Here is a 21,093-nt window from a genome sequence, read left to right as displayed (position 1 = left end):
AGTTTCAAGCTTAGCGTCAATAACTACCACCACTCTTAACAAGAGCTAACAAATGGTGGAAAAACACAACTAAGCGTGCCTCAGTGAGTTATCAATGTTCTATCAAAATTTCAGCTCAACCCGACACCATTTGACCCTTCAAGCTATTCATCTACCTGGAGCAATCTCAATCCTCTATTCGAGAAACAAATAAGTGGTGCAAAAATCACCGGTTCACAATCACTAGCCATTAGCCATTTGTCTTCCTCTTTAGGAGCAATCACAACTTCTCAACCGTTGCTGGTCTCTTTAGGTAGCCACTAGGCATACGCATTGCTGCTTGTCTCCTTATCAAGTTTAGGCTATCGTCACAGTGCAGGTTCTTGTCTCCTTATCAAGTTTAGGCTCGCTGCTTGAGACCAAACAACGACGGCCAAACACAACAAGAATCAAAAGAATTTCTCATCAGCCTCCTACGCAGCTCTGGCAAGAACACGACGACTTTCTGGTAGCTGGTCATTGTTCCGGGATGAGACAATTCATACAACAATATGCACCTCAGCAGCAACAGAGTAGAACATCAGAATGTTCAATAGCTTGAAATATCTCGGTACTATTACGACACAGTGGACAACAGTCCGGAGAAAATCACCACGCCTTCAGAGCATAAAAAAACAAGGTCAGGGGAGAGTGGTAGGGCAAGGGTAAGAGCCAAGGTGCAACTAGATTACGAGCTCCAGCATATGCATTTTTTATTTAAGACGATTTTTCAGCAATAAGCTTGTCAATGAGCTCGGCGGCGTCCTCGACCGTCGCGATGGACTGCGCGCTTGACTCTTCCACGCTGATCTTGAACTCCTCCTCGAGGCCCATCACTATCTCGACCTGCAATGCAGGCAGAAGAAGATTTAGTGAGCCACTAGTCGATCAAGTTATCGATGCATTATTCACCATACTAAACATACCATTCGTTCATGCAACAATAATCATAATTTATGCATACTCTGAAGTTCAAACAGCTTCACTGGTAGTCTATCTTAAGATCCTTGAGGAATAAGGAACTAATCAATCTTAAGGTGATATACATAGAAGAAAGAGCTCCTAAGTATTTAGTGGAGACATGAAACTGCATCCCCTTCAAAATCACTCCTTGTTTTTCACAAAAAAGAAAGAAAGGAAGTGCATACATTTCCATTCCAAAATATTTACAAAGAACGTGACTCTATAGGAGCCTTGAGGCCCTTGAACCATTTGGGCAAGATGCTACATGATTCCAAACAATCTACATACATGGCATCATTGAAAAGTATTAAGGGTAGGGTTACCGTGTCCAGCGAATCAGCACCAAGTTCAGAGAACTTAGATGCACCAGAAACAGTAGCGTCGTCAGCAAGAGCAAGCTGCTTCTTCACAATTTCACAAACCTTGTCCACTGTATCCTTTTTGGCCTGCCAGAGTGCATGCTTCAAAATGGTTACTAAAATATTGTTATAATCGTAGTAAGAGAAGATACAATGCAAAAAGGGCATCATATCATTGGAAGATGTGCTCATATTGCAACATTAATTGCTATGCTTCAACACCAACTGCTGATAGAAATAAAATCAATATTCTCTTATATTTTAGAGAAATTTTTGTCAAGCATGAATGTAAGGAAAATCAAAAACCAAATAGGAACAATAAGAACCATCGATAATTCCTAAGTACTAGTATACATTACTAGTTTTCATTTCAAAAAACGATATGTTACTAGTTCAGTTGAAATCCACAGAAACAGTAAATCACTAGCTTTGTCATAGTAAAACAACACTTCAGGTGTATTGTGCGTCAAGGAAAAGTATGGAACTCACGGTGCAGCAAACAGCAAATCTCATCGGCACTAGCTGCAGGCGCAGGATTGCATTACCTTTCCTCGCAGGTGCGAGAGAGAGTGATTTCGTGGTGGTTGCCTGCAATTCAAATCGCAAACTTCTTGAGACAACAAAAGCTGTGTAATGTAAGGACTAAGCACTGTGTTAACCTGAAGAAAAAACATGTGTACCTCACTGTACGGCACTAATAAGTTACCGATTACATAATTATTCAATTGTTCTAATGTTCCACATCAATAAGACCAAATTGAAGCAAGCAAGGTAGGGAGGGCACGTAGGCACAGGCTGATATAGATAGATAGATATGATATCCACTACACTGAAACTAGTTTCACAGTTATCGGGAAAAAAGTTACAATTGAGGGCACATGAAGAAGATTAATATGATGTAACCTCTGATGACTAAAATTCATGCCACGAGATCCAGTACTAGCATTCCAACACCTTCCCCGTCTAATCACATCCCAAGAAATGTTTCCACTAGAAGACTTATTTAATGAAGACGAAAGAACCATACTATAGTCTATATGCAGGGCTGTAACACTTGAAACTAAGGTAGTAAAACTAAAAAAAGGCCTATAATTAATACTTATGTCGAAATTAATCGTCATGTAAGTGCAAATATAATCTTAGTTTTGCATCACAACACCCGTCGTCACAGCCAATCGCAGATCTGTCCAAATCCACTTTAGCAAGGTAGCTTTTCCCATGGAGTGAAAAAAGGGGACAGAGGCTTCACACACCGCAAGCACAGGCGAAACCCCCGAATCACTGCCAAAAGCTCACTAGCATGAAAATCCACGAGCTAATCGAGCACGGCGAGGGGGTTTGAACCCCACCCAGATCACGCGCGGGCAGGTCGAGGGAACAAGCGCGCCCAGATCACAGGCAGCGAAACCTTAAACCCCGAACTCTCGCCTCGCGCAAACCAGGCACGCGGCGGACAGATCGACCCACCAACGGGCAAAGGGCGCGAGGTGGCGGACCTAATGACGGGGTTACCTTGACGGGCCTGGCGAAGGAGGGGGCGGACCCGGCGATGGACGCCATGGGCACGCACGCGCAAGGGGAGGCGGCGAGCGCGAAGAGCGTGAGAACGATGGGGGAGGGAGGTGGCTTTCCGGCTCGCTGCAGGTGGTGCTGGGAGGTTGGAGCAGCGGCCTTACCAGCCCAGGGCCGAGGTGGACGACGACGCGGGCGTCGACGGCCGGCGGGGTCCACGAGGCGGCGACGGGCCCACCGCGCAGGCAGTTGGGAAACAGTCAGAGCAGCCCATTGGACGCCTTTAATTCGACAATTTTATTTTTAACTTTTTCAATATGCGCAAAACACATCTGTTTCAAAAAAATTCCGGTCAAGGTAAATATAAAAATATTTAAAAATAAAAATATAATATATTGCAAAAAAAATCTTAAACGAAACGTACGAGGGAACCAAAGCAAACCAAGCCCAGATAGGAAAAGCCCATCAGATGCTGATCCCGGCCCATCTGAGAAGGTACAGGTACAGAGTTGCGTCAGGGAAGGATTTTTCAAAGTCATTTTATTCAGGACGAAATTCTCTCTTATTTTTCTTCATAAATCTTTTCAAAATAAAACTGTTGAAGATGAAAAAAAATAAAGAGAATGGAAATGAGGAGGTGAATAAAAAAGGAGTAAAATGAAGAGAATATAGTTGAAGATGATCTCACGAGCGTAGGCGCGCCAATTTTAATAGCACCGTATCGGATGTGAAAACAACGCGCCTCCGCGGCCAAACTGAACTGAACGGGACTCAAATTTGGGAACTCGAAATTAACCGAAATAGGGTCAAGCTGTGTGACTTAGAGGCAAATTGTATAGAATCGGTGCAGTGCACGTGAGACTCGGATACATATTTCTTCACCGTGCAGTGCACGTGCTTATAGCGGTGGATCAAAGGTGCATGATATAAATAAGGATCTTGTAAAAATCTTTTTTATAAGAATCTTATAGAATTTACCTCCATAACCCTGACTTATCCGGTTCCCTGTGCGGCCCGGGGACAGCAGCGCCAACCGATGCATCATGCATGCATGCACGTCGGACGTCAGACTGGCCGCCGGCTTTGAACGTACCGACCCGAACTACTAAAAAATCGACGACTTTTACGTTTCTCAAAGTAAAATCGTGTGCATTGGGCCACTCAACAGACAGGCTGCAGATACAGTGTGCTACTAGTGTTAAGTGTTAGGCTGCCCCATTCTGCACGCGGCAAGGTAGGGATCGACCGGGTACTAGCTCCCAGCAAGCATGGAGCCGCAGCGAGGAGCGGAGCCGCAGGTCGTGTGGGGCGCCGGCGTCGATGTCGCCGCGGCGCCAGCTTCTTCCGCCCGGCACGCGCTGGAGCAGGAGGTGCTGTACCGCGCCCATCTGCAGCTGCTGCAGGGGCACGGAGCCACCGGCGACCGGCGCAGGGAGCGGCGGATCAAGAACCGCGAGTCGGCGACGCGGTCCCGCGCGCGCAGGCACGCGTACATGAACGAGCTGGAGAAGGAGGTGCGCCTCCTCCGCGCGGAGAACGAGCAGCTAAAAAAGCTCTGCGAGGAGGTCAGCTGCAAGGTCACTTCATTATTTGCATTGCCTGCTTAACTAACTGCATTTCGATATACTCATTTGCTTCTGTGTATTTCCGTGGCCATGGGTACAGCTGGAGGAGGCAGCAGAGGCGCCTATGCCGGTGAAGCGGACTCCCCAGCTGCAGAGGACCTCGTCGGCGCCGTTCTAGCCAGTGAGAAAAGCTTGTTGTGTCTTCAACTCTTCTTGATCACCAGCCTGCAGTACGTAGTTAGACTGTAGATCATCCTGTACCTGCACTTGCGAGCGCGGTACGTAGTCGTTTGGACTGGAGATCTGAGCTCTCACATGTCGGATGTCATATTTCCGTGCGGTGGAGGGGAGGGTGGATCCGATCTGCTTGCACGAAAATGGTAAACGTTGTTTCCTCAAACACATCGGTTTTGAGGAAGAAACATTGATTGAGCTTGTAGTGGCAGTGGTAGTGGTACCACTGTGACATGACGCTGCCTGTCTCATTACCTATTCTTTTCTTTTATTTTTTTCCACGCTTCTTATGCTGCAATCAGAGGCGAAACTGGATCCAAACCGAAGATGCACGTACGGTTACTATTCATAAAATTACTGTTTATTTACTGTTCGTCGCCTTATGTTTAGTGATAATTTTAGATAGGAGGGGAGATATATGTGCACCCACCAGCTACAACGTAGCTTCGCCCCTGGCTGCAATAGCCTAAAAATCGCAGACAACGGTGTGAACACGACTATGCCAGCTAGTTAAAGTGAGGTGGTTAGGATTTAGGCTTTTCGGGGTTCACCAGCAACCCATAGGGTTAGAAATAGGATTGAATGGTGATTAAATCAACGGTGGGTTGTGATGTGACAGTATGACGAGACGACGGCGCTATGGATAGTTAGACGGGGTTGATAAAAATAGAGTGGTCTTAGTGCGACAGCGGACGGTGGGTGTGGATCTGGCGAAGGGAGGGCCGTATGAGACGACAGGAAGCAGGCGGTGATTTTGTTAGACTAATATTGTATTAGGTACTTTGGGACGTTACAATATGTGTTTTAAGATGTTACAATAGTAACTTTTGAATGTTGCAGTTGTTTAGAGTGGCTGATGTTATATTTAGGGGTGAAAAACTTGATTTTATAGATTATAATCTTTTTTATGTTATTTTTTAGTGGGATTAGTTAAGGAGTCAATCTCATTTAAGATCTACAGCATGAGTTCAAGGTCGAGTGATCCCATGAGATTTCACTTAAAAATATTGCGTGCAACATAGAGTGATATTGCGGTAAAAAATTTCTCCTAAAATCAGATGCATATAAAAAGCTATTTTGGTGTATATTTTTCAATGTTATAAATATTGACTTTCAATATTATAGATGTTAATTTATGATGTTGCAACGGACTGTTGGAGCGTTTAATGGATCGGATCGCTAGCAACGTCCATCCTCAAAAGATCTCCTGTTGCTTTGCTTGAAAGATGGTCCTGCATGCTCCAGCTGCACTCTGTTACTTAGTTTAATCCTGGCATTGCCACCCATAAACATTCCAGCAACCACAGAAACATCAATCATGCCAGGGCGGGATGCAGTACGTACTCTTACATACATATTTTATTATATAGAGAATATCTTATGTGATAAATAATATGTATACGAAGCATATAAGTATATAAGATTATTCATGTGGTATGTATAGTTTTTCAGTGGTTTGCATATATTTTTTTGAGTGTATTACATTTTATGTATAAATACAAAGGTATTATCAAAATCTAATAAAATTGATAGATTTCTTTTCTATTTTTATGTAGTTCACATTAGAATATAGAATAAATATATAAATATACTCATAGTGACAAATGAGTATATTCAATTCATTTACGTGGTATATCATAGTAGGAAGTACAGGCTAGTTTTTCCCATCTCAAAACAGCCTTCCTTGGCCTATTTTCTCCTCCCCAATGTTGTGATTAGTGTTTTTTTTTTGTCTTGGGTTTGTTTTGTTCCGTTCAATTTTGAGAAGTTTTGAAATCGAAATATGAAAGTTTGTTCTTTTTTCCTCAAAATTGAATTGAACTTTTGAAAGTGCGCTTAAATTTCCAACTTATCATATACTGTAAGTATTTTTTTGTGTGTGCGAGCGTATCTACGCTATATATCTCCGTGCCTCGCTCTGGCGGCTTTTTAATTGCTCTCTCCTAACAGATTGATTGATGTGGTTGCTTCTGGAACCTTCCATATGGGTCGTTCTGGCTATGATCGATAAACGAACATGGTCAAAGATGGCAACGGATAAAATTCCTATAGATAGAGGTTGCCCAGACCCGTACCCGTGAGCTTACATCTAAACCCACACCCGTACCTGTCACTCGACATGGGCAGGAAATTGCACCCGCACCCGTGGGTGCACCCATGTGCCTCGTGGGCGCTCGGCGACAGCGACATCCTCCTACGTGCTCGGCAATGGGTCACATGGTGGCAGTGCGCGCCCTCCTGCGTGCTTAGTGGCAAAGTGCGAGGGAGGATGGCGCGTTGGCGTGGGTCAAGGGAGGATGATGCGCCGGAAAGGGCCGACTGCCGAGGGAGCGCGACGCACTGACGAGATCTGCACGAGTGGTGACTGGCGAGGCCGTGAGGTGCTTATGGCGGCGACGGCCCCTTCTTGCGTGCTCGGTGGCTAAGGGCGAGGGAGGGGCGGTGTGCCAGCGAGGGCCGAGGGAGGACGATGCACTGACAAGGGCTGAGGGAGGACGACGAGGAGAGAGGGAGATGGAGGATGGCAAGATCCGTGGTAGAGAGAGAGACGAAGGACGACGAGATTTGCACGAGTGGCTAAGGGGTAGAGAGAGGACAAGAGTTGGTTTATATACTAGATACTTTAGGTCCACTTGTCAGTCACAATAGGGCAGGCATGCGGATGAAGCGTGTATAGACAAAGTATTTTCATTCCCTTATCCTTTTGCCCGTTAAGTTTATATTGAAACTCGTGCTCATACCCGTGGGCAAGCACTCAAACCTGCACCCGCGTTCATGGGTTTTGTTTTTACCTATGAGCACGCAGAGTAATTCCTGCCTGTTTGTCATCTTTAAGCACGCCTAAGATGCTTGGTTTGCAAGCAAATGCATGCAAACAGGCACTGCGAGGCTACAAATTAGAGGTTATTAGCATTTGGATTACTGCTGCTTATATCCAAAAGCACACACCATGCATGCAATATGTATAGTTGACGTTGGCCAAGACCAAGGACGTATTCGTCGCTGGAAATAAGGTGGCTGACGTGCTAGTAGTGCTGTCAAATCTTACCCAACTTGTTGGTCACACCAATAGGCAAAATTCGTCAAATTTTTTTGTCTATAACAAATAATGTTAAAGACTTAAAAGCTATAGCATATTAAAACTATAATAATAAAACAAACAACCGTCACAAAAATTATGAAAAAACTACGATAACGAACTAAACAGATCCTGCTTATCATCAACTTCTATTGATCAATATTGGATTATTATTCATTCATTTGGTGCTGATGAATTAGGACTTGATTGCTGCAATCCGTTTAGCTGCAGGATGCAACTCGATCGTCGATCCGCATGCTTGCATGATGCTACAGGCTGCAGGTTAATTTGAGTAGCTTGTCTGCGCCTCCTCTACGTGCCCGGCCGTACTCAACCCACTATTGTAAGACGCGCGACGAGCGGCTGGCGACGCGGCTCGGCCGGTCGGACAGAAAGATTTTTTCTTATTTCTTATGTATATCATATATTTATTTTTTTCTCAATTACTTATAACAATTATTAAATTAGAAAAAATAGCATAAATCAGGATTCTAAAAGATCTAAGTAGAATTGTTGAGAGTGATTTGAGAGAGTTTGAGAGAGTAGTATCTATTGTCTCTATTGATTGGTTGCTGTTTTACACATATATATATATATGTTCAAAAGGTATAAATATGTTTATTCAATAGTGAATGGTTACATTTTAATTTATTAACTGAAAAACAGTTAATATGTTAATTGATCATATGTTAAATGTGTAACATGAATTACTTTCCGCCACTTACGCCCTGCGTGAAGTGCGCTGGCCACGAGGACGTGACGTGGCCTGTAACATCGATCGCTATAGTAGCGAGGCAACACCGGCGCGAGACAAGCGGCTATTTTTTTTTATCCCCTCCACACAATCCGAAATTCCACACGAATCCTTTTGCCACTTTCGCACGAATCCCCTCATGTTGTACAGTAATTTGGCAGAAGAAAGATATGACTATATGAGCAGCGTGGATTTACGATAAGAACCTGTGCACTTGTCAAAATTATTAGGCTTTTTAGATTTATACGATTATAAATACATGGTTTCAAAAAATATTACTACACTTTTGGTATTTAAAAAGATATTATTATAAATTTTCTGAAATTGAATACATACCATTACAAATCTCTTTAAATTGGATCATGCAATTATAAATCTCTTAAAATTTGATTCATACCATTACAAATTTTATAAAATTGAACCCATACCATTACAAAATATACATGAAGATTAAGATAATAACATGATCCAATTTAAAGATATTTATAATATCATCATTCCAAATATCAAAAGTGTAGTGTATATTAAAAATTATGGTATTTATAATCGCATAAATCTAAAAGAACCCAAATTAATTATTCGCGTAATGCGATTTCCCTTCTCTGGGAAGAGGAGAAGAACGGAATCTCTGAGTGATCATTCGATTTGCACGATGGGTTTAACCACTTTGTAGAAAGACCCCTCTATTTTCTCTTTTTGGACAGATGGAGAGCATACTCACGTCACCTCACCTGAATGGAAAGTCGGTTTCTGCCGCAGCAACCAAACCATCCATTTACCTAAGTCTAACCCGAAAATGAGAGAGAGAGAGAGAGAGAGGAGAGAGAGAGAGAGAGAGAGCGAGCGAGCGCACGCGAAATTAACCGGAGGCCCGGGCGGACGAAGCCTCAGCCGATCGAATCACCCACCACCGCCATGGAAGAAGAGACCCTGCGCGGGAAGGCACCGGCGGCAGCGGGGGGACCCAAGCGGCCGTCCCCGTCCCCGGCGCGGTTCACGCCGCTGGAGCTCGCGGCGGCCGAGCAGCTCATCCACCTCAGCGAGAGCAGCTCCTCCGGCGCCGCCTTCACCCCGCGCGGAGGAGGGCCGGGGCCCGCCTCCGCCGCCGCGTCGGCGTCCTCCTCCTCGTCCCCGCGCTCCGTGAACGCGCCCGCGGCCCCCGAGCCTCCTCGCGCCCTCGTCGCGGCGGGGGACGACGAGGACGAGCAGGAGGTGGGCGCGTTGCGGCGCAGGAACAAGCGGTACCGTCCGATAGCGGAGATCTACGCGGCCACGGTGCCGAAGCCGATCGGGGCGCGCGGCGGCAGGAAGGACAGGCCCAGGCCGGCCGGCGCCGCGAAGGAGCTAGCGCCGAGGAAGTAGAGAGAGAGAGAGAGAGAGGACTTGATTGTAATTATGGATAATTAGCAGGGACTAGCTACATATAGAAAGGTTTGAGCTTGATTTAACTAGGCTACTGGCTAGCCTGGGCTAATGAACTTTCTGATCATCCTCTCTCTAGGAGAGAGGATGCAGATCATTAGGAGCTGGATTAATTGTAAATTGAAGTATTGTATCCCCAATAATAATACCAGCAGTTTTCTCCAAAATCCAAAAGACAAAAAAATTCTCGACGATCTACGTAATTTTGGCTGATAAGCTAGCCTCCATAGATGCATGTTTGTGTGAGTTTGAGCTCGTACATATATGTTGCTGGGCTATGATCTTACTGCAGATCTGGCTGGCAAGCTAGCTGGTGCAATTTATACGAAAATCCTCAAGGCCCCAGCATGCAACAATGACTCGATGAGTTAATTTACAGACATAGCTCGCTGTGGCAGAGAACATCTTTTGGCTGTAACACATACACACACGAGAGAGATGACGCAAAAAGAAAACACTAAATCACTGGCTATATTTATTCATCTCTCGTGCAGCGAATATGCACACGTACGTAGAGACGATCAGACGAAGATCTGGTGGCGCATCCGACAATCTTCAATAAGGACAATCTACTCCATAACAAGGAACCATAGACTCTGCATGTACAGTTCACGGATTTGTACGTATTAGCTCTCAGCAAGTGAGGCTCAAATGATCCAGCTTGTAGTGTCCTCTTGAGATCGAAGCCACAAGGATCGAGGCGCCAACCGGACGGATCTGGAATTCCATGGGGAGCTGGATGGGCTTATTCAAAATCGTACGACGTACGTGTGGTCTTGGTGGCTGAAAAACCTGGTCTCTTCTAGATGCTTCTCAAAAGTCAGTCTTCTTCAACTCGCCTTGGGGCCTCTGGGCCACGCAGGCATCAGCGTGATGTTGGACGCACTGACGCTATACAGATTAGGCTCTCTTGTTCAGCCTTGCTGAACCTAACAGGTTTGCATGTCCTTCCCGTACACAATAAAATATATTGACGCAAGCAGACTAAATGCCACTGTGAGTCCATCGTATTATGCTTTTCTCGAATCAAACAATCACTATACTGTTAATTTGTGTGGTTTGTATGTAAACCATGCAATTTTCCTTGAATCTAAGCGTTTTCAAAGACCAGGGGCCACTCAACCATAGTTACTCACAGTTGGACACAGATTCGATGCTCTGTGCATGCACGAAGAGCATCAAACTCATGCTAACAGTACCATGATCATAACAACAAAGTTTTACCACTACAGACAGATAAATGGAAATTCTAACACAAACATAAATGCACCACTCCCGTGCAGAAACAAAGCACAAGACGACACAAGCATGATGAAAAATACAACATACGTTTCAAGAAGCCCAAACAGCGACCAAAAACCGTGAAATAAACAAACCGCATTTTGCATGTGGTAAAGGAATCCTAGAGTCCAACATTTCAGGGACGGGGAAAAGTAAGTTGCCACACGGACACATTTGGAGTTGATATAACATTCTGATCAACATAAGATTACAGCAGATGAATTTAAAGTCCAATGACTCAAGTACCGCTGCCACGAGGAGGAATTGCTTCGAACTTGTGGCTCTTAAATCAGCCAGCTCGCGATCTACGCATTGCGAGTGGCATCTCAGAAGGAGATCAATTTAAAAGTCATCATCATCCTCTTCAGCCATGTGTTTAGCCAGTTCCTCCTCCTGCTGAAGCCTCTCACGGCGCTTCTCAGCACTCTCCTTTTCCTTGTGAGAATTAGGGGGGAACCGCATCGCCTTGACCGCTTCATTGTGCATGTTGAGGCAGAATGCAATCCTGGAGTTGAATGCGATTTGCGGCTCGTTTGTTGAGTAGACATCACCAGTTTCTTTCGACACCATCCAGCCATTTGCATGGTCTATGGTGGCATCAATCGCACCATCTCTTATGGCCTTGGCTACAATGCTCTCGGCATCAGCAACAGGGTTCTCAGAGTCTAGTCTTAGCTTCTTAGCAATATCAGTGAGGGAGATCCTTGAGTATGAAATGCTGATATTGCGCAGCCCAGTTCGGATGACATTGTGGCGCAGTCTTACAATCAAATTGCTGGTCCTGTCTGCACTGAATGTGCTTGCAAATTTGTCTGCGACAGCCCTAAACAGCTCCAAATCCCCAACCCTGACAGCCTAGAGAGCACAAATTGAAAATATAAGTTCAACATTTATCATCTATTGTAACATAGAGTTTCAAGAAAGACCGGTTACTTACATTTGTAAGCTCAAAGTACGGCGTCAATGCTTTCTTCATTCCTTTCTGCATGAAAACAGTCCTCTCTGGAATCTCTCCAAGAAGTAGCCTTACTATGATAGCCCATTTATTGCACTGAATCCGAAAGCCACGAGCTGTTGTGGGTGCCTTCCGAGCAGCTTGCAGGAGGCTTTCTTTAGCATCAGTGTACTCCAACTGAATTGTCCTAATTTTGCCCAAGTAGAATAGGTATCGGCAGAACTGCAACAGATAGCAACTGTTAGCATTTGTTAATCCAAAGCATAGTAAATCCATAAGCTTTATCAAAATCAATGGTATAAGCGGATGAATTACTTGTTGATTGGAATGTGCCTCAAAACGTGGTGCCTTTGACCTAAGCTTTTCTGCCTGATCATATAAGTTGTAGTGGAGGTAATTGCGGAGAAGGAGATTGAGCAGAGTTTCCTGCGACCGAGAAAACAAAATACATTTAGATAAATTAGCAGAATTTCACAATTTGACATATCAGTTGGGACCAGGAAAACTGAATTACCTGGCCAAGCTCATCACGGTGCAAAGTTGCCATTCTGTGTAATGCAAGCAGATTCCTGAAAAAGGAGAAGCAAATGTAGGGGAGATTGAGTAAACATGGGAAGTGGAAACTTAAGAAACTGGGAAACCACTAAGGTTGGTTCTGACAATGAACAGTGAGCATGAATGTAATATTTAACTTACCCGCGGATTTCAGCAAGGCTGTTGGTAAGTTCATACACGTAAGAGTAATAAAAGTACAGCCGAGAAGCCAAAACATCGACAGTTCTCCTGTTCAAGTTCTTCAGACGAGCAATGCTTGCACTTGCGCATGCTTTAGCCTTGATACAAATCAGCAGAGAACTTCAAAATGTTATGCTTCACAAAACAAGCATAAGGAAAATCAGCGGTCCTAGATGTACCTCATCATATTTCTTCTGATCGATAAGGAAAATTAGGACAAGCAAGTAGCAATATATTTCAATCTCAGGGAGACCATGCTTGATTGAAATCTGAGTTGCCGGAGCCGCAGCATCAACATCCATCTCAGTCTCATCTTCCTGAAAGATATTACAAATGAACATCAGGAGTCTTGAATACGATAAATTATACAAATCTCAGACACCTTGTTCTTTTACTCTATATACAAAACAGAGCAAATAGGCTGGTACCTCTAGCTATGAACTATGAAACAAGCAGCCAAAATAGCAAAATCTATATTAACAGGACATAAAGAGCTTCTTCAGTTCTTCAAATAGAAAAGAATCACAGATCCATTAAGCATATACCAAATGCAACCAATTTATCATACTGTTCACCAAATTCTATGCAACCACAGCAATATAGTCGCAGAGAGCACGAAAACTAAACCTGCAGATACTACGCTAGGTGTGACTTCCAAATTTGACTAAACATAGTCTAAGAATCAAGGTACAGAAAACAATGAACGAAATTACAAACACATGATATAAAAAAACAATGCTTTTGAAAGTTGGAGCACAAGAAAGAAATCCAAATGATAGTCAGGGCCCATAGATGCTTACTACTGGTAGCAACAAATAAAAAAACTATAAGTGCCGCAAAATTAGATTACTCAGAAGGAAACTAAATCATAAGAAGAAAAAAAACATGTATGCCTCCCACCAGCTGTAGAGCAGAACAGTAAAATTGTTGCAGTGAGTGACAAATCATATCCACAGTTAGCATCATACCGATACACATGACATCATACAAGCATGTCGAATTGAGGCAGAAGCCATATCTTAGCACTTTCCCAGCAACAGTACCATCCTCCAACAATTTCATGATGTCAATTGCAGAACTAGTCGTGACCAGCAAATTCTAGTTGTTCTAGTCTAGTCTAGGACGATCCTGGTGACACCAGCAGCAGCAGAGAGAAAGAAATTTTACCTTGGGGAGCAGGGCAGTGAGGCGGGCGTAGGCGTCGGAGGACGCGGGCAGCGCGAAGGCGAGGAAGGCGGAGACGTCCCGCGCGGCGAGGCGGCGGCGGAGTGCGACGGTGAGGCGGACGGAGCGGGAGATCCGTCGGACCTCCTTGGACAGCGACCCGGCCTCAATCACTGACGCGACCTCCTTCAGATCTGGCACGAGCGCTGCGTCAGCCAGAGCAAATCTGAGGAAATCCGCGGCGCGGGGGGGAGGGAGCTAGGGTTTTGCAGCTTACGGTGGAGGGTGGAGGGCGGCGGCGCCGCGGCGGGAGGAGGAGGAACGGCTGGCTGGGGCTCGGAGTCGTTCATCTGCACGTCTTCCGGCATCGTGGCGGCGGCGGGCGAGGAGGAGGTGAGGTGTGATGCGGTGGCGGATCGGTGAGGCCTTTCCTTCTGGCTCGAGAAGGTAGGTCGCTTCCGGGTTGGGTTATTACCTCCCTCCCGAGTCTCTGTGTTGTGTCTCAGCCAGCCCCGCTCGGATGGCTAATTTTTTTATTTTTAAATTTCAAATTTAGCAATTTTAGGCTGTGTTTACGATGTTGTCAAAATTCAAAATACTATAAAATAGTTATAAAAAATTCGAAAAAATATTTACCCTCTAGATCTTACAAAAATTTCAAATCAAAAAATTGCTTGTACAATGAGAACAAAACAAATTTCAGCTGAATGTGTACGAATTTTAACATCTCATTTTTTTTTTCTTATTGTAAGAGTAACTTTTGAGATAAATTTTTATGAGAACTATACGATAGCATCATCTACGCCATAATTTTTTTCAAAAAATTCATGATGATTTATATAGTGTTCTGAATTTTGCTAGTTATAGAATGATATACTTTTTTTTTAACATATCACCGGTTAGAAGTGTGACGTATTTATTTTTTAAATATGTCACCTATAGTTGCTATTTTTTAAATGGACCTAAAATATTGATAAATAAAAAAATATAAAGAAATCTCGCATGGCAATCAGAGCGACAACGCTGCAGCCCATTTCGTAGCTCACTGGTGGGCTTACTTGCGTGTAGGTTTATCTCAGAATTTTTCATATTTTATTTTTTAATATTTGTAAAAATATACATTCATTTCAAAATATTACACATATAGTCTATCATCATCCATTAGAAGAGCGATAGAAAGATGTCACTTATCTGACGGGAGACATCTTGTGGGGCTTATGATGCAACGGTTAGAAAAAAATTAAATACACTGATCAGTATGGTGTTCACGTCAATGCGTCACCCATCCAACGAGCGATCCCTTTGCTATTACCCGTTAGATGTGCGATAGGGTTCGACTGAACCCACATGCAACATCTTTTACTTACACATGCACGACTAGCAGGTATGTGTAAAAATTGCATGTTTAATTTTTGATATTTGTTAATCACATACATGTATGTTTTTCAAAATCTAGAAAATGAGTAGGAAAAGTTATCCCTTTCAAGACCTGAAAAAGATGTTGCACGCATACGTATGTGTCGCTTTGCACTAAAAAATTGCAAGTCGCATATGTGTAGTAAATGTTACATATTTTTCAATGGTCCAGCAGAGCCCTATCACCCTTTCAATGGGTGACATATTGACGTGGATGCTATGTCAGCTAGTGTATTTAATTTCTGACTATTACGTTGTTAATCTTATAAGGTGTCACTCGTTGAATGGATGATATTTTATTGTCATCTTTCCAACGGACAACAATAAATTAGATGTTTAATATTTAAAATAAGCATGTATTTTTACAAATATTGAAAAATAAAAAATTATATATAAATAAACTCGTTCGTCTCATTCTTCTCCACTTCTCCTTGAGCCAGTGCAACTATGCAAGAACTGAAATCTCTGCATCTCAGAGACTTTAAGATCTCTGTGTGAAAAGTGGTCGTGGAATTGTATCAAAAGCAATATTTCCTTGGTCCAATTCAACCGGAGCAACACGCTGCTCAAACTAGCCCCGTCTACCAGAGCAAGGAACACAAGATTACAGCATCTGCGGGACAAACAAAGGCTCAAACATTACAACGACATCCCATTCCCACCCTGAAATGCCACTCAATTCATACGAACAAATCCGACCACGTATGCAGGCAGCGTGTTTTGGTGCTGCAACAACTCAGTACCCATCTCTGCTTCACGGTTGCACGCATGGATGCACCAGGAGGAGGAGGAGCAGCCTTGTCCCGCGTGCTATTCTGAAACCTTGGCCACGGCCGATCCGCCCCATTTCTGTATCCTGGAATTCGCCTCACTTGCCTGCTCACACAAGGTTCAGTACATGTTCAGGTACCCGTGCGACAGAGTGCAACAGGCATGCAAGATCAGTCAGCAATGCTCACCTCCTTGTCCCAGTTCGTGCGCAGCGTGATCGCAACCAGGATTATGGTCTGCAGGCCTACTCCCGTGAGCATGCCACCCCACATCCCCTGATCGATGCAAATCAAGCAGTAGATGAAGCAGAGATGAATAATTGGAGGAGAAGAAGTTTGCCAAGACGGCGACGGCGACGACGACGACGGTGCATGTACCTGAACTCCGCCGTGCAGCGGGAAGGCGATGATGTACCCGACGGGGATGCCGATCCCATAGTAGCATCCCAGGTTGATGTAGGCCACCAGCCACTGCCACCCGGCCCCGACGGCGACCCCCGACAGCACGGGCTGCACGCTGTTGAGGAGGAGGGAGAAGGCGAAGACGACGCCCAGGCTGGCCACGGCGCGCACCACCTCGGGGTTGTCCGTGAATGGCGCGCCGTAGACATCGCGGAGGAGCAGGACGGCGACGAAGAAGGCGAGGCCGATGGCCACGGACGACATGAGCACCACCAGGATCGCGAACTTGGTCGCGCGAGGACGGCCCGCGCCCAGCTCGTTCGACACCCGAACGCTGATGGCCGCATTGAATCCGAAGAACACCATAATCTGCCACCCGAACAGGTTCGTACTGCAATACGCAATGCGACACGGCGATCAAGCAGGGATTGAAGCTTGCAAAAACTGCAGCAGCAGCAACCAGTTCATCTACCACTCACCAGATGGAGACCGCAGCAACGGCGACCTGAGCGTTCGCCAGGTTGCCGACGATGACTATCAGGAACATGAAGAACCAGAATTCAAGGCTACACAAGAACACATGCATGCCGATGAACTCATCATATTGCAAGATCAATAACGAAACACGAATCTTGATGCTCTGAATTCTGAAACACCGCCCCTCCCCCCCCCCCCCCCCCCCGGGATTGTCTGTACGTACCAGAGCATGACGGACGAGCCGATGGAGAGGCGAGCGAAGGCGACGAGGTCGCTGAACGCCAGCCAGTCGAAGCCGTTCCAAGCGCCGGGGCAGTACCCCATGAGGATGTAGGTGAGCTGGCCAAGCACAACGAACCACCACGACGCGTTCAGCGCCACGGCGAGGCCGACGAGCCCCATCTGCATCGGCCCCACGAGGAGCCAGGTCAGCGCGACGTGGAACACCAGCGCCACCGCCGAAATCACGGCCATGGCCATGACCTTGCTCTGCGCCTGCAGGAACTTCTGGATGGGGAAGTTGAAGGCGTACGCGAACAGCTGCGGGATCATGTAGAGGGATAAGCGCCCGGCGACGGCGGCGATCTCGGCGTCCTGGTGGAAGAAGCGCAGGATCGGGGTGGCGAAGAGGTAGATCGGGAGCATGAGGACGCTCATGGCGTTGAGGATGATCCACGAGCGCTGCAGGTACACGCCCAGCAAGCCCAGCTGCTTCGCGCCGTAGGCCTGCCCGCACAGCGTCTCCAGGGCGCTCCCCATCCCATACTGCAACACGTACGTACAATGGTGCATGCACTGAAAACGTTAGAGTTGCACTCGAGTTTTGGGAGTTTCAACAGGCAGGCTTCAAGAGTTTGAACGTTGAAGTTTTAAAATGGTTACTAGTATCACACAAGTTTAGAGTTCATCCAGCCACTACTAAAAATAAAGCAAAATTAGGTAAATAACATCATAAAAATATTCACATTAGAAAATATCATCGATTGTGAAGATGACATATAGGTCTAGAACCCACATATCATCTTCATTCCAACTTTTACAGTTTTTATGATAATACCTAACAAATTGCTCCTAAAAATAGCTGTTTTACTAGTAGGCTCATAACCGTTTTCGCATTCAATTTCCAAGTCGACTGCCAAAAAGAGACTGCAGAAATCGGTAACTATTACCGTCAGTTTCAAAACATCATGCTGTATGCCACCTCCTGAAAAAATGATTTTTGTAGCATTGAGCTTGTCTGTCTGTACACAATTGAATGTCCACGTGTAATGTTTTGCCTGTAAATGGTGATGTGTCGGTAGAGAAACAGTACTGCTTAGTTTTTCAGTTTAGGATGTAGTCGTTTGGGATAGACTATTCTAGTATTATGGTGCCATGAGCCCAGTTTTGCGCTGTATAGCTGATAAACTGAAAACCTTATATGGTCCGTTCGTTTCGACGAGATCGGGGAATAAAGCCCTTTAATTCTAAAAAAAAATCCAAAATTATGTATGGAGCGTTCAGCAGCTAGGCAGGTGCTGAACAATCTGTAACTTCCGTTCTGGAAATTAAATACAGCTACATATGATAGTGTGGAGATCTGACAGTTAAACATAATCTTTGAAGTCAAACGCGTACTTGACACGAGAGCGGTTTTTTTATCCTTCAGTGGCTTGATCCAGGTGCTTAGCAAATCGATTTCTTTGATTGACTTGATCAAGCCATGCATGACAGCAAATTGTAGTTTTTTTTTTCAACACTTCCTACACTTCTGACGTATGAAATCTCAAATGATTTCAGCGCCGTCAACACGATCTCAAATGATTTCAGCGCCGTCAACACGGCGCCGACGAGGTTCCCAACAAGGTTTGATTAGGGGTAGGGTTCTTCATCGTCAGCTTTAGATTAGGTTTCAGGAGAGGCAGGTCGATCCGATGGAGAAAGCGGGGTGACAGGGTGCCATGGGCTATGGTGAGTTAGGATGGGCAGGGAGCGTGAATCGATCGAGTTAGCATGGCGGGTAGATCTGGTGGCGGGAACACGGCTGGAGACAGTAAGGAGGGGGGAGGAGGTGGGGGCGCAGCGAGCAGAGGCGAGAGCTAGAAGACGCCGTTAGATACCCCGCCGCCTGACAGATTTTACAAAAACAAAAGACCAAAGAATAGCATTAGCCATTTTTTTCTTCATGGCGTGTGATCGACATTGATGAGCCAGCACACTGACGAGCGTGCCAACCGCCCATTCGCCGAGCAGTCCTGCTTCCTCTCAGTTCGCCTGTGCACTGGCGATGTGACCAGCAGGCGTAGGAGTATATATGCGTAGAGTTTTATTCGTACCGTGATGCCGAACGCTAGGCCGGAGATGACGTTGTTCTCGGTCGAGACGGCGTCGAGGTCGAGCGTGGAGAGGTGGCCGGCGAAGACGAGCGTGATGGCGCCGAGCGAGTACTGCGCGACGGAGGTGAAGATGGCCGGCCCCGCTAGGTGCCACAGCTTCCGGTTCTCCTCCGCCGCGTGGCGCAAGAACGCCCGCACGCTCCGGATCTCCTCCAGGTCCTCCTCCGCCTTCCCGTTGGTCCCGGCAACCAGCAACGCCTCCCTCAGCTCGTCTCCTCCGCCGCCGCCACTCGCCGCCATCTCTCGACAGCTAACTAATGGTGATCTGGATCGCGGTGCTCGGTAGAGGTCGCTAGCAATCGAGAGAAGAAGAAGGTGGACACATAACTGGGCAGCTGGGGCCTGGGTGGACTGATCGCTCCATCGAGACAGTGGATGACTTAGTACCGATATAAGTAGCCACGAGTTCAACGTGGCTCCTTTAATAATTATACAATTTGATTTCTAAATGTGATATCTATTATCTAACCAGCAGTAATTACTCCACAGGATATCCGATTAATTATCATGTTTCTATAGTGCTCCATTAAAAAATTGTACTTTGATTAACATTTAATCAAATTATTAAAATATCTAGTGTATAAAAATTATATAATTAGATTCACAGTTAAAAAGATTTTATATTATATAGATTTTGTAGCTATAAATAATATATTTGATGAGAAAAATTTAGTTAAAATCTAGCTTTAAAGATCTAGCGTAAAGAAAAATAGGTACACTATTTTTAACAAAGAGAGTGGTGCAGTAGTACTACTGGTGGCGGAAGCCCTTATCTTCCCGAGTACTTAGGAGGCTCTCTGTCAATTTCTACGCATGTGAGAGGAGAAAGAAAAGAAAAGAGAAGGAAAATGAAGAGGAAAAAAAAGGAGAGGAAGAGGACGACGAAAAGCGAGAATCTCATACTTATGTCTCGGGATGTGTCACTGCTAAGATGATACCTCTGGTTGCTCTGGTATAGTGGTTGGTATTCGGTGAAACTCCATCAGACTGGGCCACGTGACACGGTGCTTCCCTCGGAACCTGCACTACCTAACCGCCATTGATACCGATCGCATCTGATCGGTGGTCGGAGCTGGTAATAGTGGAGCAGATCGATGTGCAGCTGGACCGTAACGTTGGATCGAGAATGATCGTGCAAGGTGGCATTTAAAATCTAGGGCCGGCCGACGGAGCGATTGCCAACGAGTCGCCGGCGTCGACTGGACCGAGAGGCGTGCGTGATCCGCCCGGCCGCCAGACGTCTCCATCTCTCGATCGGATGGGTTCAGAGGTGGCGGAATTCGTGATAGTTCAATCAGGACACGGTCCTCGTGCGTAGCGTAGGTAGGAAGATCAGGGTCGAAGCCACGTCCGTCCGTCGTCTTGTGATCGATGACCCATCCATCCATCCATCCATCCACAGAACGTGTCCGTACTGGCCGGGCTCCGGCGAGGCCACGGCCATTTCGATGTCTGGGCGGTGCCAGTGCCAGTGCAGAGCACCCCGCAGGTCGCTGTAAAATCAACCTGAGAACACGTACTTGTCTATTTGAGTGGCAGTTCCACCCGAATGGATCACATGTTTAGCTAAAAGGGTGTCTGTTCATAACACTTGCTATTGTTCAATTATCTT

The 21,093-nt window shown here is 45.6% G+C and overlaps 5 protein-coding genes across 6 annotated transcripts; 2 read left to right on the top strand and 3 right to left on the bottom strand.

Moving 5' to 3' along the window:
- Window positions 1-549: 549 nt before the first annotated feature.
- Window positions 550-3,010, bottom strand: LOC133899535 (acyl carrier protein 3, chloroplastic-like). Its single transcript, XM_062340525.1, has 4 exons — window positions 2,853-3,010; window positions 1,830-1,928; window positions 1,305-1,427; window positions 550-864 (listed from the first exon to the last, which is right to left on the bottom strand). The coding sequence occupies exons 1-4, from the start codon at window positions 2,898-2,900 to the stop codon at window positions 736-738; spliced, it is 399 nt and encodes a 132-aa protein (XP_062196509.1). The 5' UTR covers window positions 2,901-3,010; the 3' UTR covers window positions 550-735.
- Window positions 3,011-4,120: 1,110 nt separating this feature from the next.
- LOC133898668 (protein FD-like) lies at window positions 4,121-4,595 on the top strand. The gene is made up of 2 exons (XM_062339345.1): window positions 4,121-4,429; window positions 4,518-4,595. The coding sequence occupies exons 1-2, from the start codon at window positions 4,121-4,123 to the stop codon at window positions 4,593-4,595; spliced, it is 387 nt and encodes a 128-aa protein (XP_062195329.1).
- Window positions 4,596-9,296: 4,701 nt separating this feature from the next.
- LOC133899368 (uncharacterized) lies at window positions 9,297-10,074 on the top strand. Its single transcript, XM_062340358.1, has one exon. It carries the CDS (start codon window positions 9,400-9,402, stop codon window positions 9,844-9,846), a length of 447 nt encoding a protein of 148 aa, XP_062196342.1. The 5' UTR covers window positions 9,297-9,399; the 3' UTR covers window positions 9,847-10,074.
- A 1,194-nt stretch (window positions 10,075-11,268) lies between these two features.
- On the bottom strand, window positions 11,269-14,536 carry LOC133899094 (probable 26S proteasome non-ATPase regulatory subunit 3). 2 transcript variants are annotated; one of them, XM_062340025.1, is made up of 8 exons: window positions 14,319-14,536; window positions 14,045-14,247; window positions 13,057-13,194; window positions 12,839-12,975; window positions 12,657-12,711; window positions 12,458-12,568; window positions 12,125-12,364; window positions 11,269-12,042 (listed from the first exon to the last, which is right to left on the bottom strand). In XM_062340025.1, exons 1-8 carry the CDS (start codon window positions 14,407-14,409, stop codon window positions 11,530-11,532), a joined length of 1,488 nt encoding a protein of 495 aa, XP_062196009.1. In that variant the 5' UTR covers window positions 14,410-14,536; the 3' UTR covers window positions 11,269-11,529. The 2 variants fall into 2 exon arrangements, with proteins under 2 accessions (XP_062196009.1, XP_062196010.1); XM_062340026.1 differs by having other exon boundaries at window positions 14,045-14,235; window positions 14,319-14,534.
- A 1,416-nt stretch (window positions 14,537-15,952) lies between these two features.
- LOC133899768 (protein DETOXIFICATION 30-like) lies at window positions 15,953-19,855 on the bottom strand. The gene is made up of 6 exons (XM_062340831.1): window positions 19,422-19,855; window positions 17,330-17,871; window positions 17,109-17,195; window positions 16,606-17,020; window positions 16,417-16,503; window positions 15,953-16,333 (listed from the first exon to the last, which is right to left on the bottom strand). The coding sequence occupies exons 1-6, from the start codon at window positions 19,719-19,721 to the stop codon at window positions 16,268-16,270; spliced, it is 1,497 nt and encodes a 498-aa protein (XP_062196815.1). The 5' UTR covers window positions 19,722-19,855; the 3' UTR covers window positions 15,953-16,267.
- Between the last annotated feature and the right edge of the window lie 1,238 nt (window positions 19,856-21,093).

Source organism: Phragmites australis, chromosome 18, assembly GCF_958298935.1.
Source record: "Phragmites australis chromosome 18, lpPhrAust1.1, whole genome shotgun sequence".
Lineage (NCBI taxonomy): Eukaryota > Viridiplantae > Streptophyta > Magnoliopsida > Poales > Poaceae > Phragmites > Phragmites australis.
The sequence above is the reverse complement of the archived record's forward strand: the minus strand, read 5'-3'. Positions and strand labels throughout refer to the sequence as shown.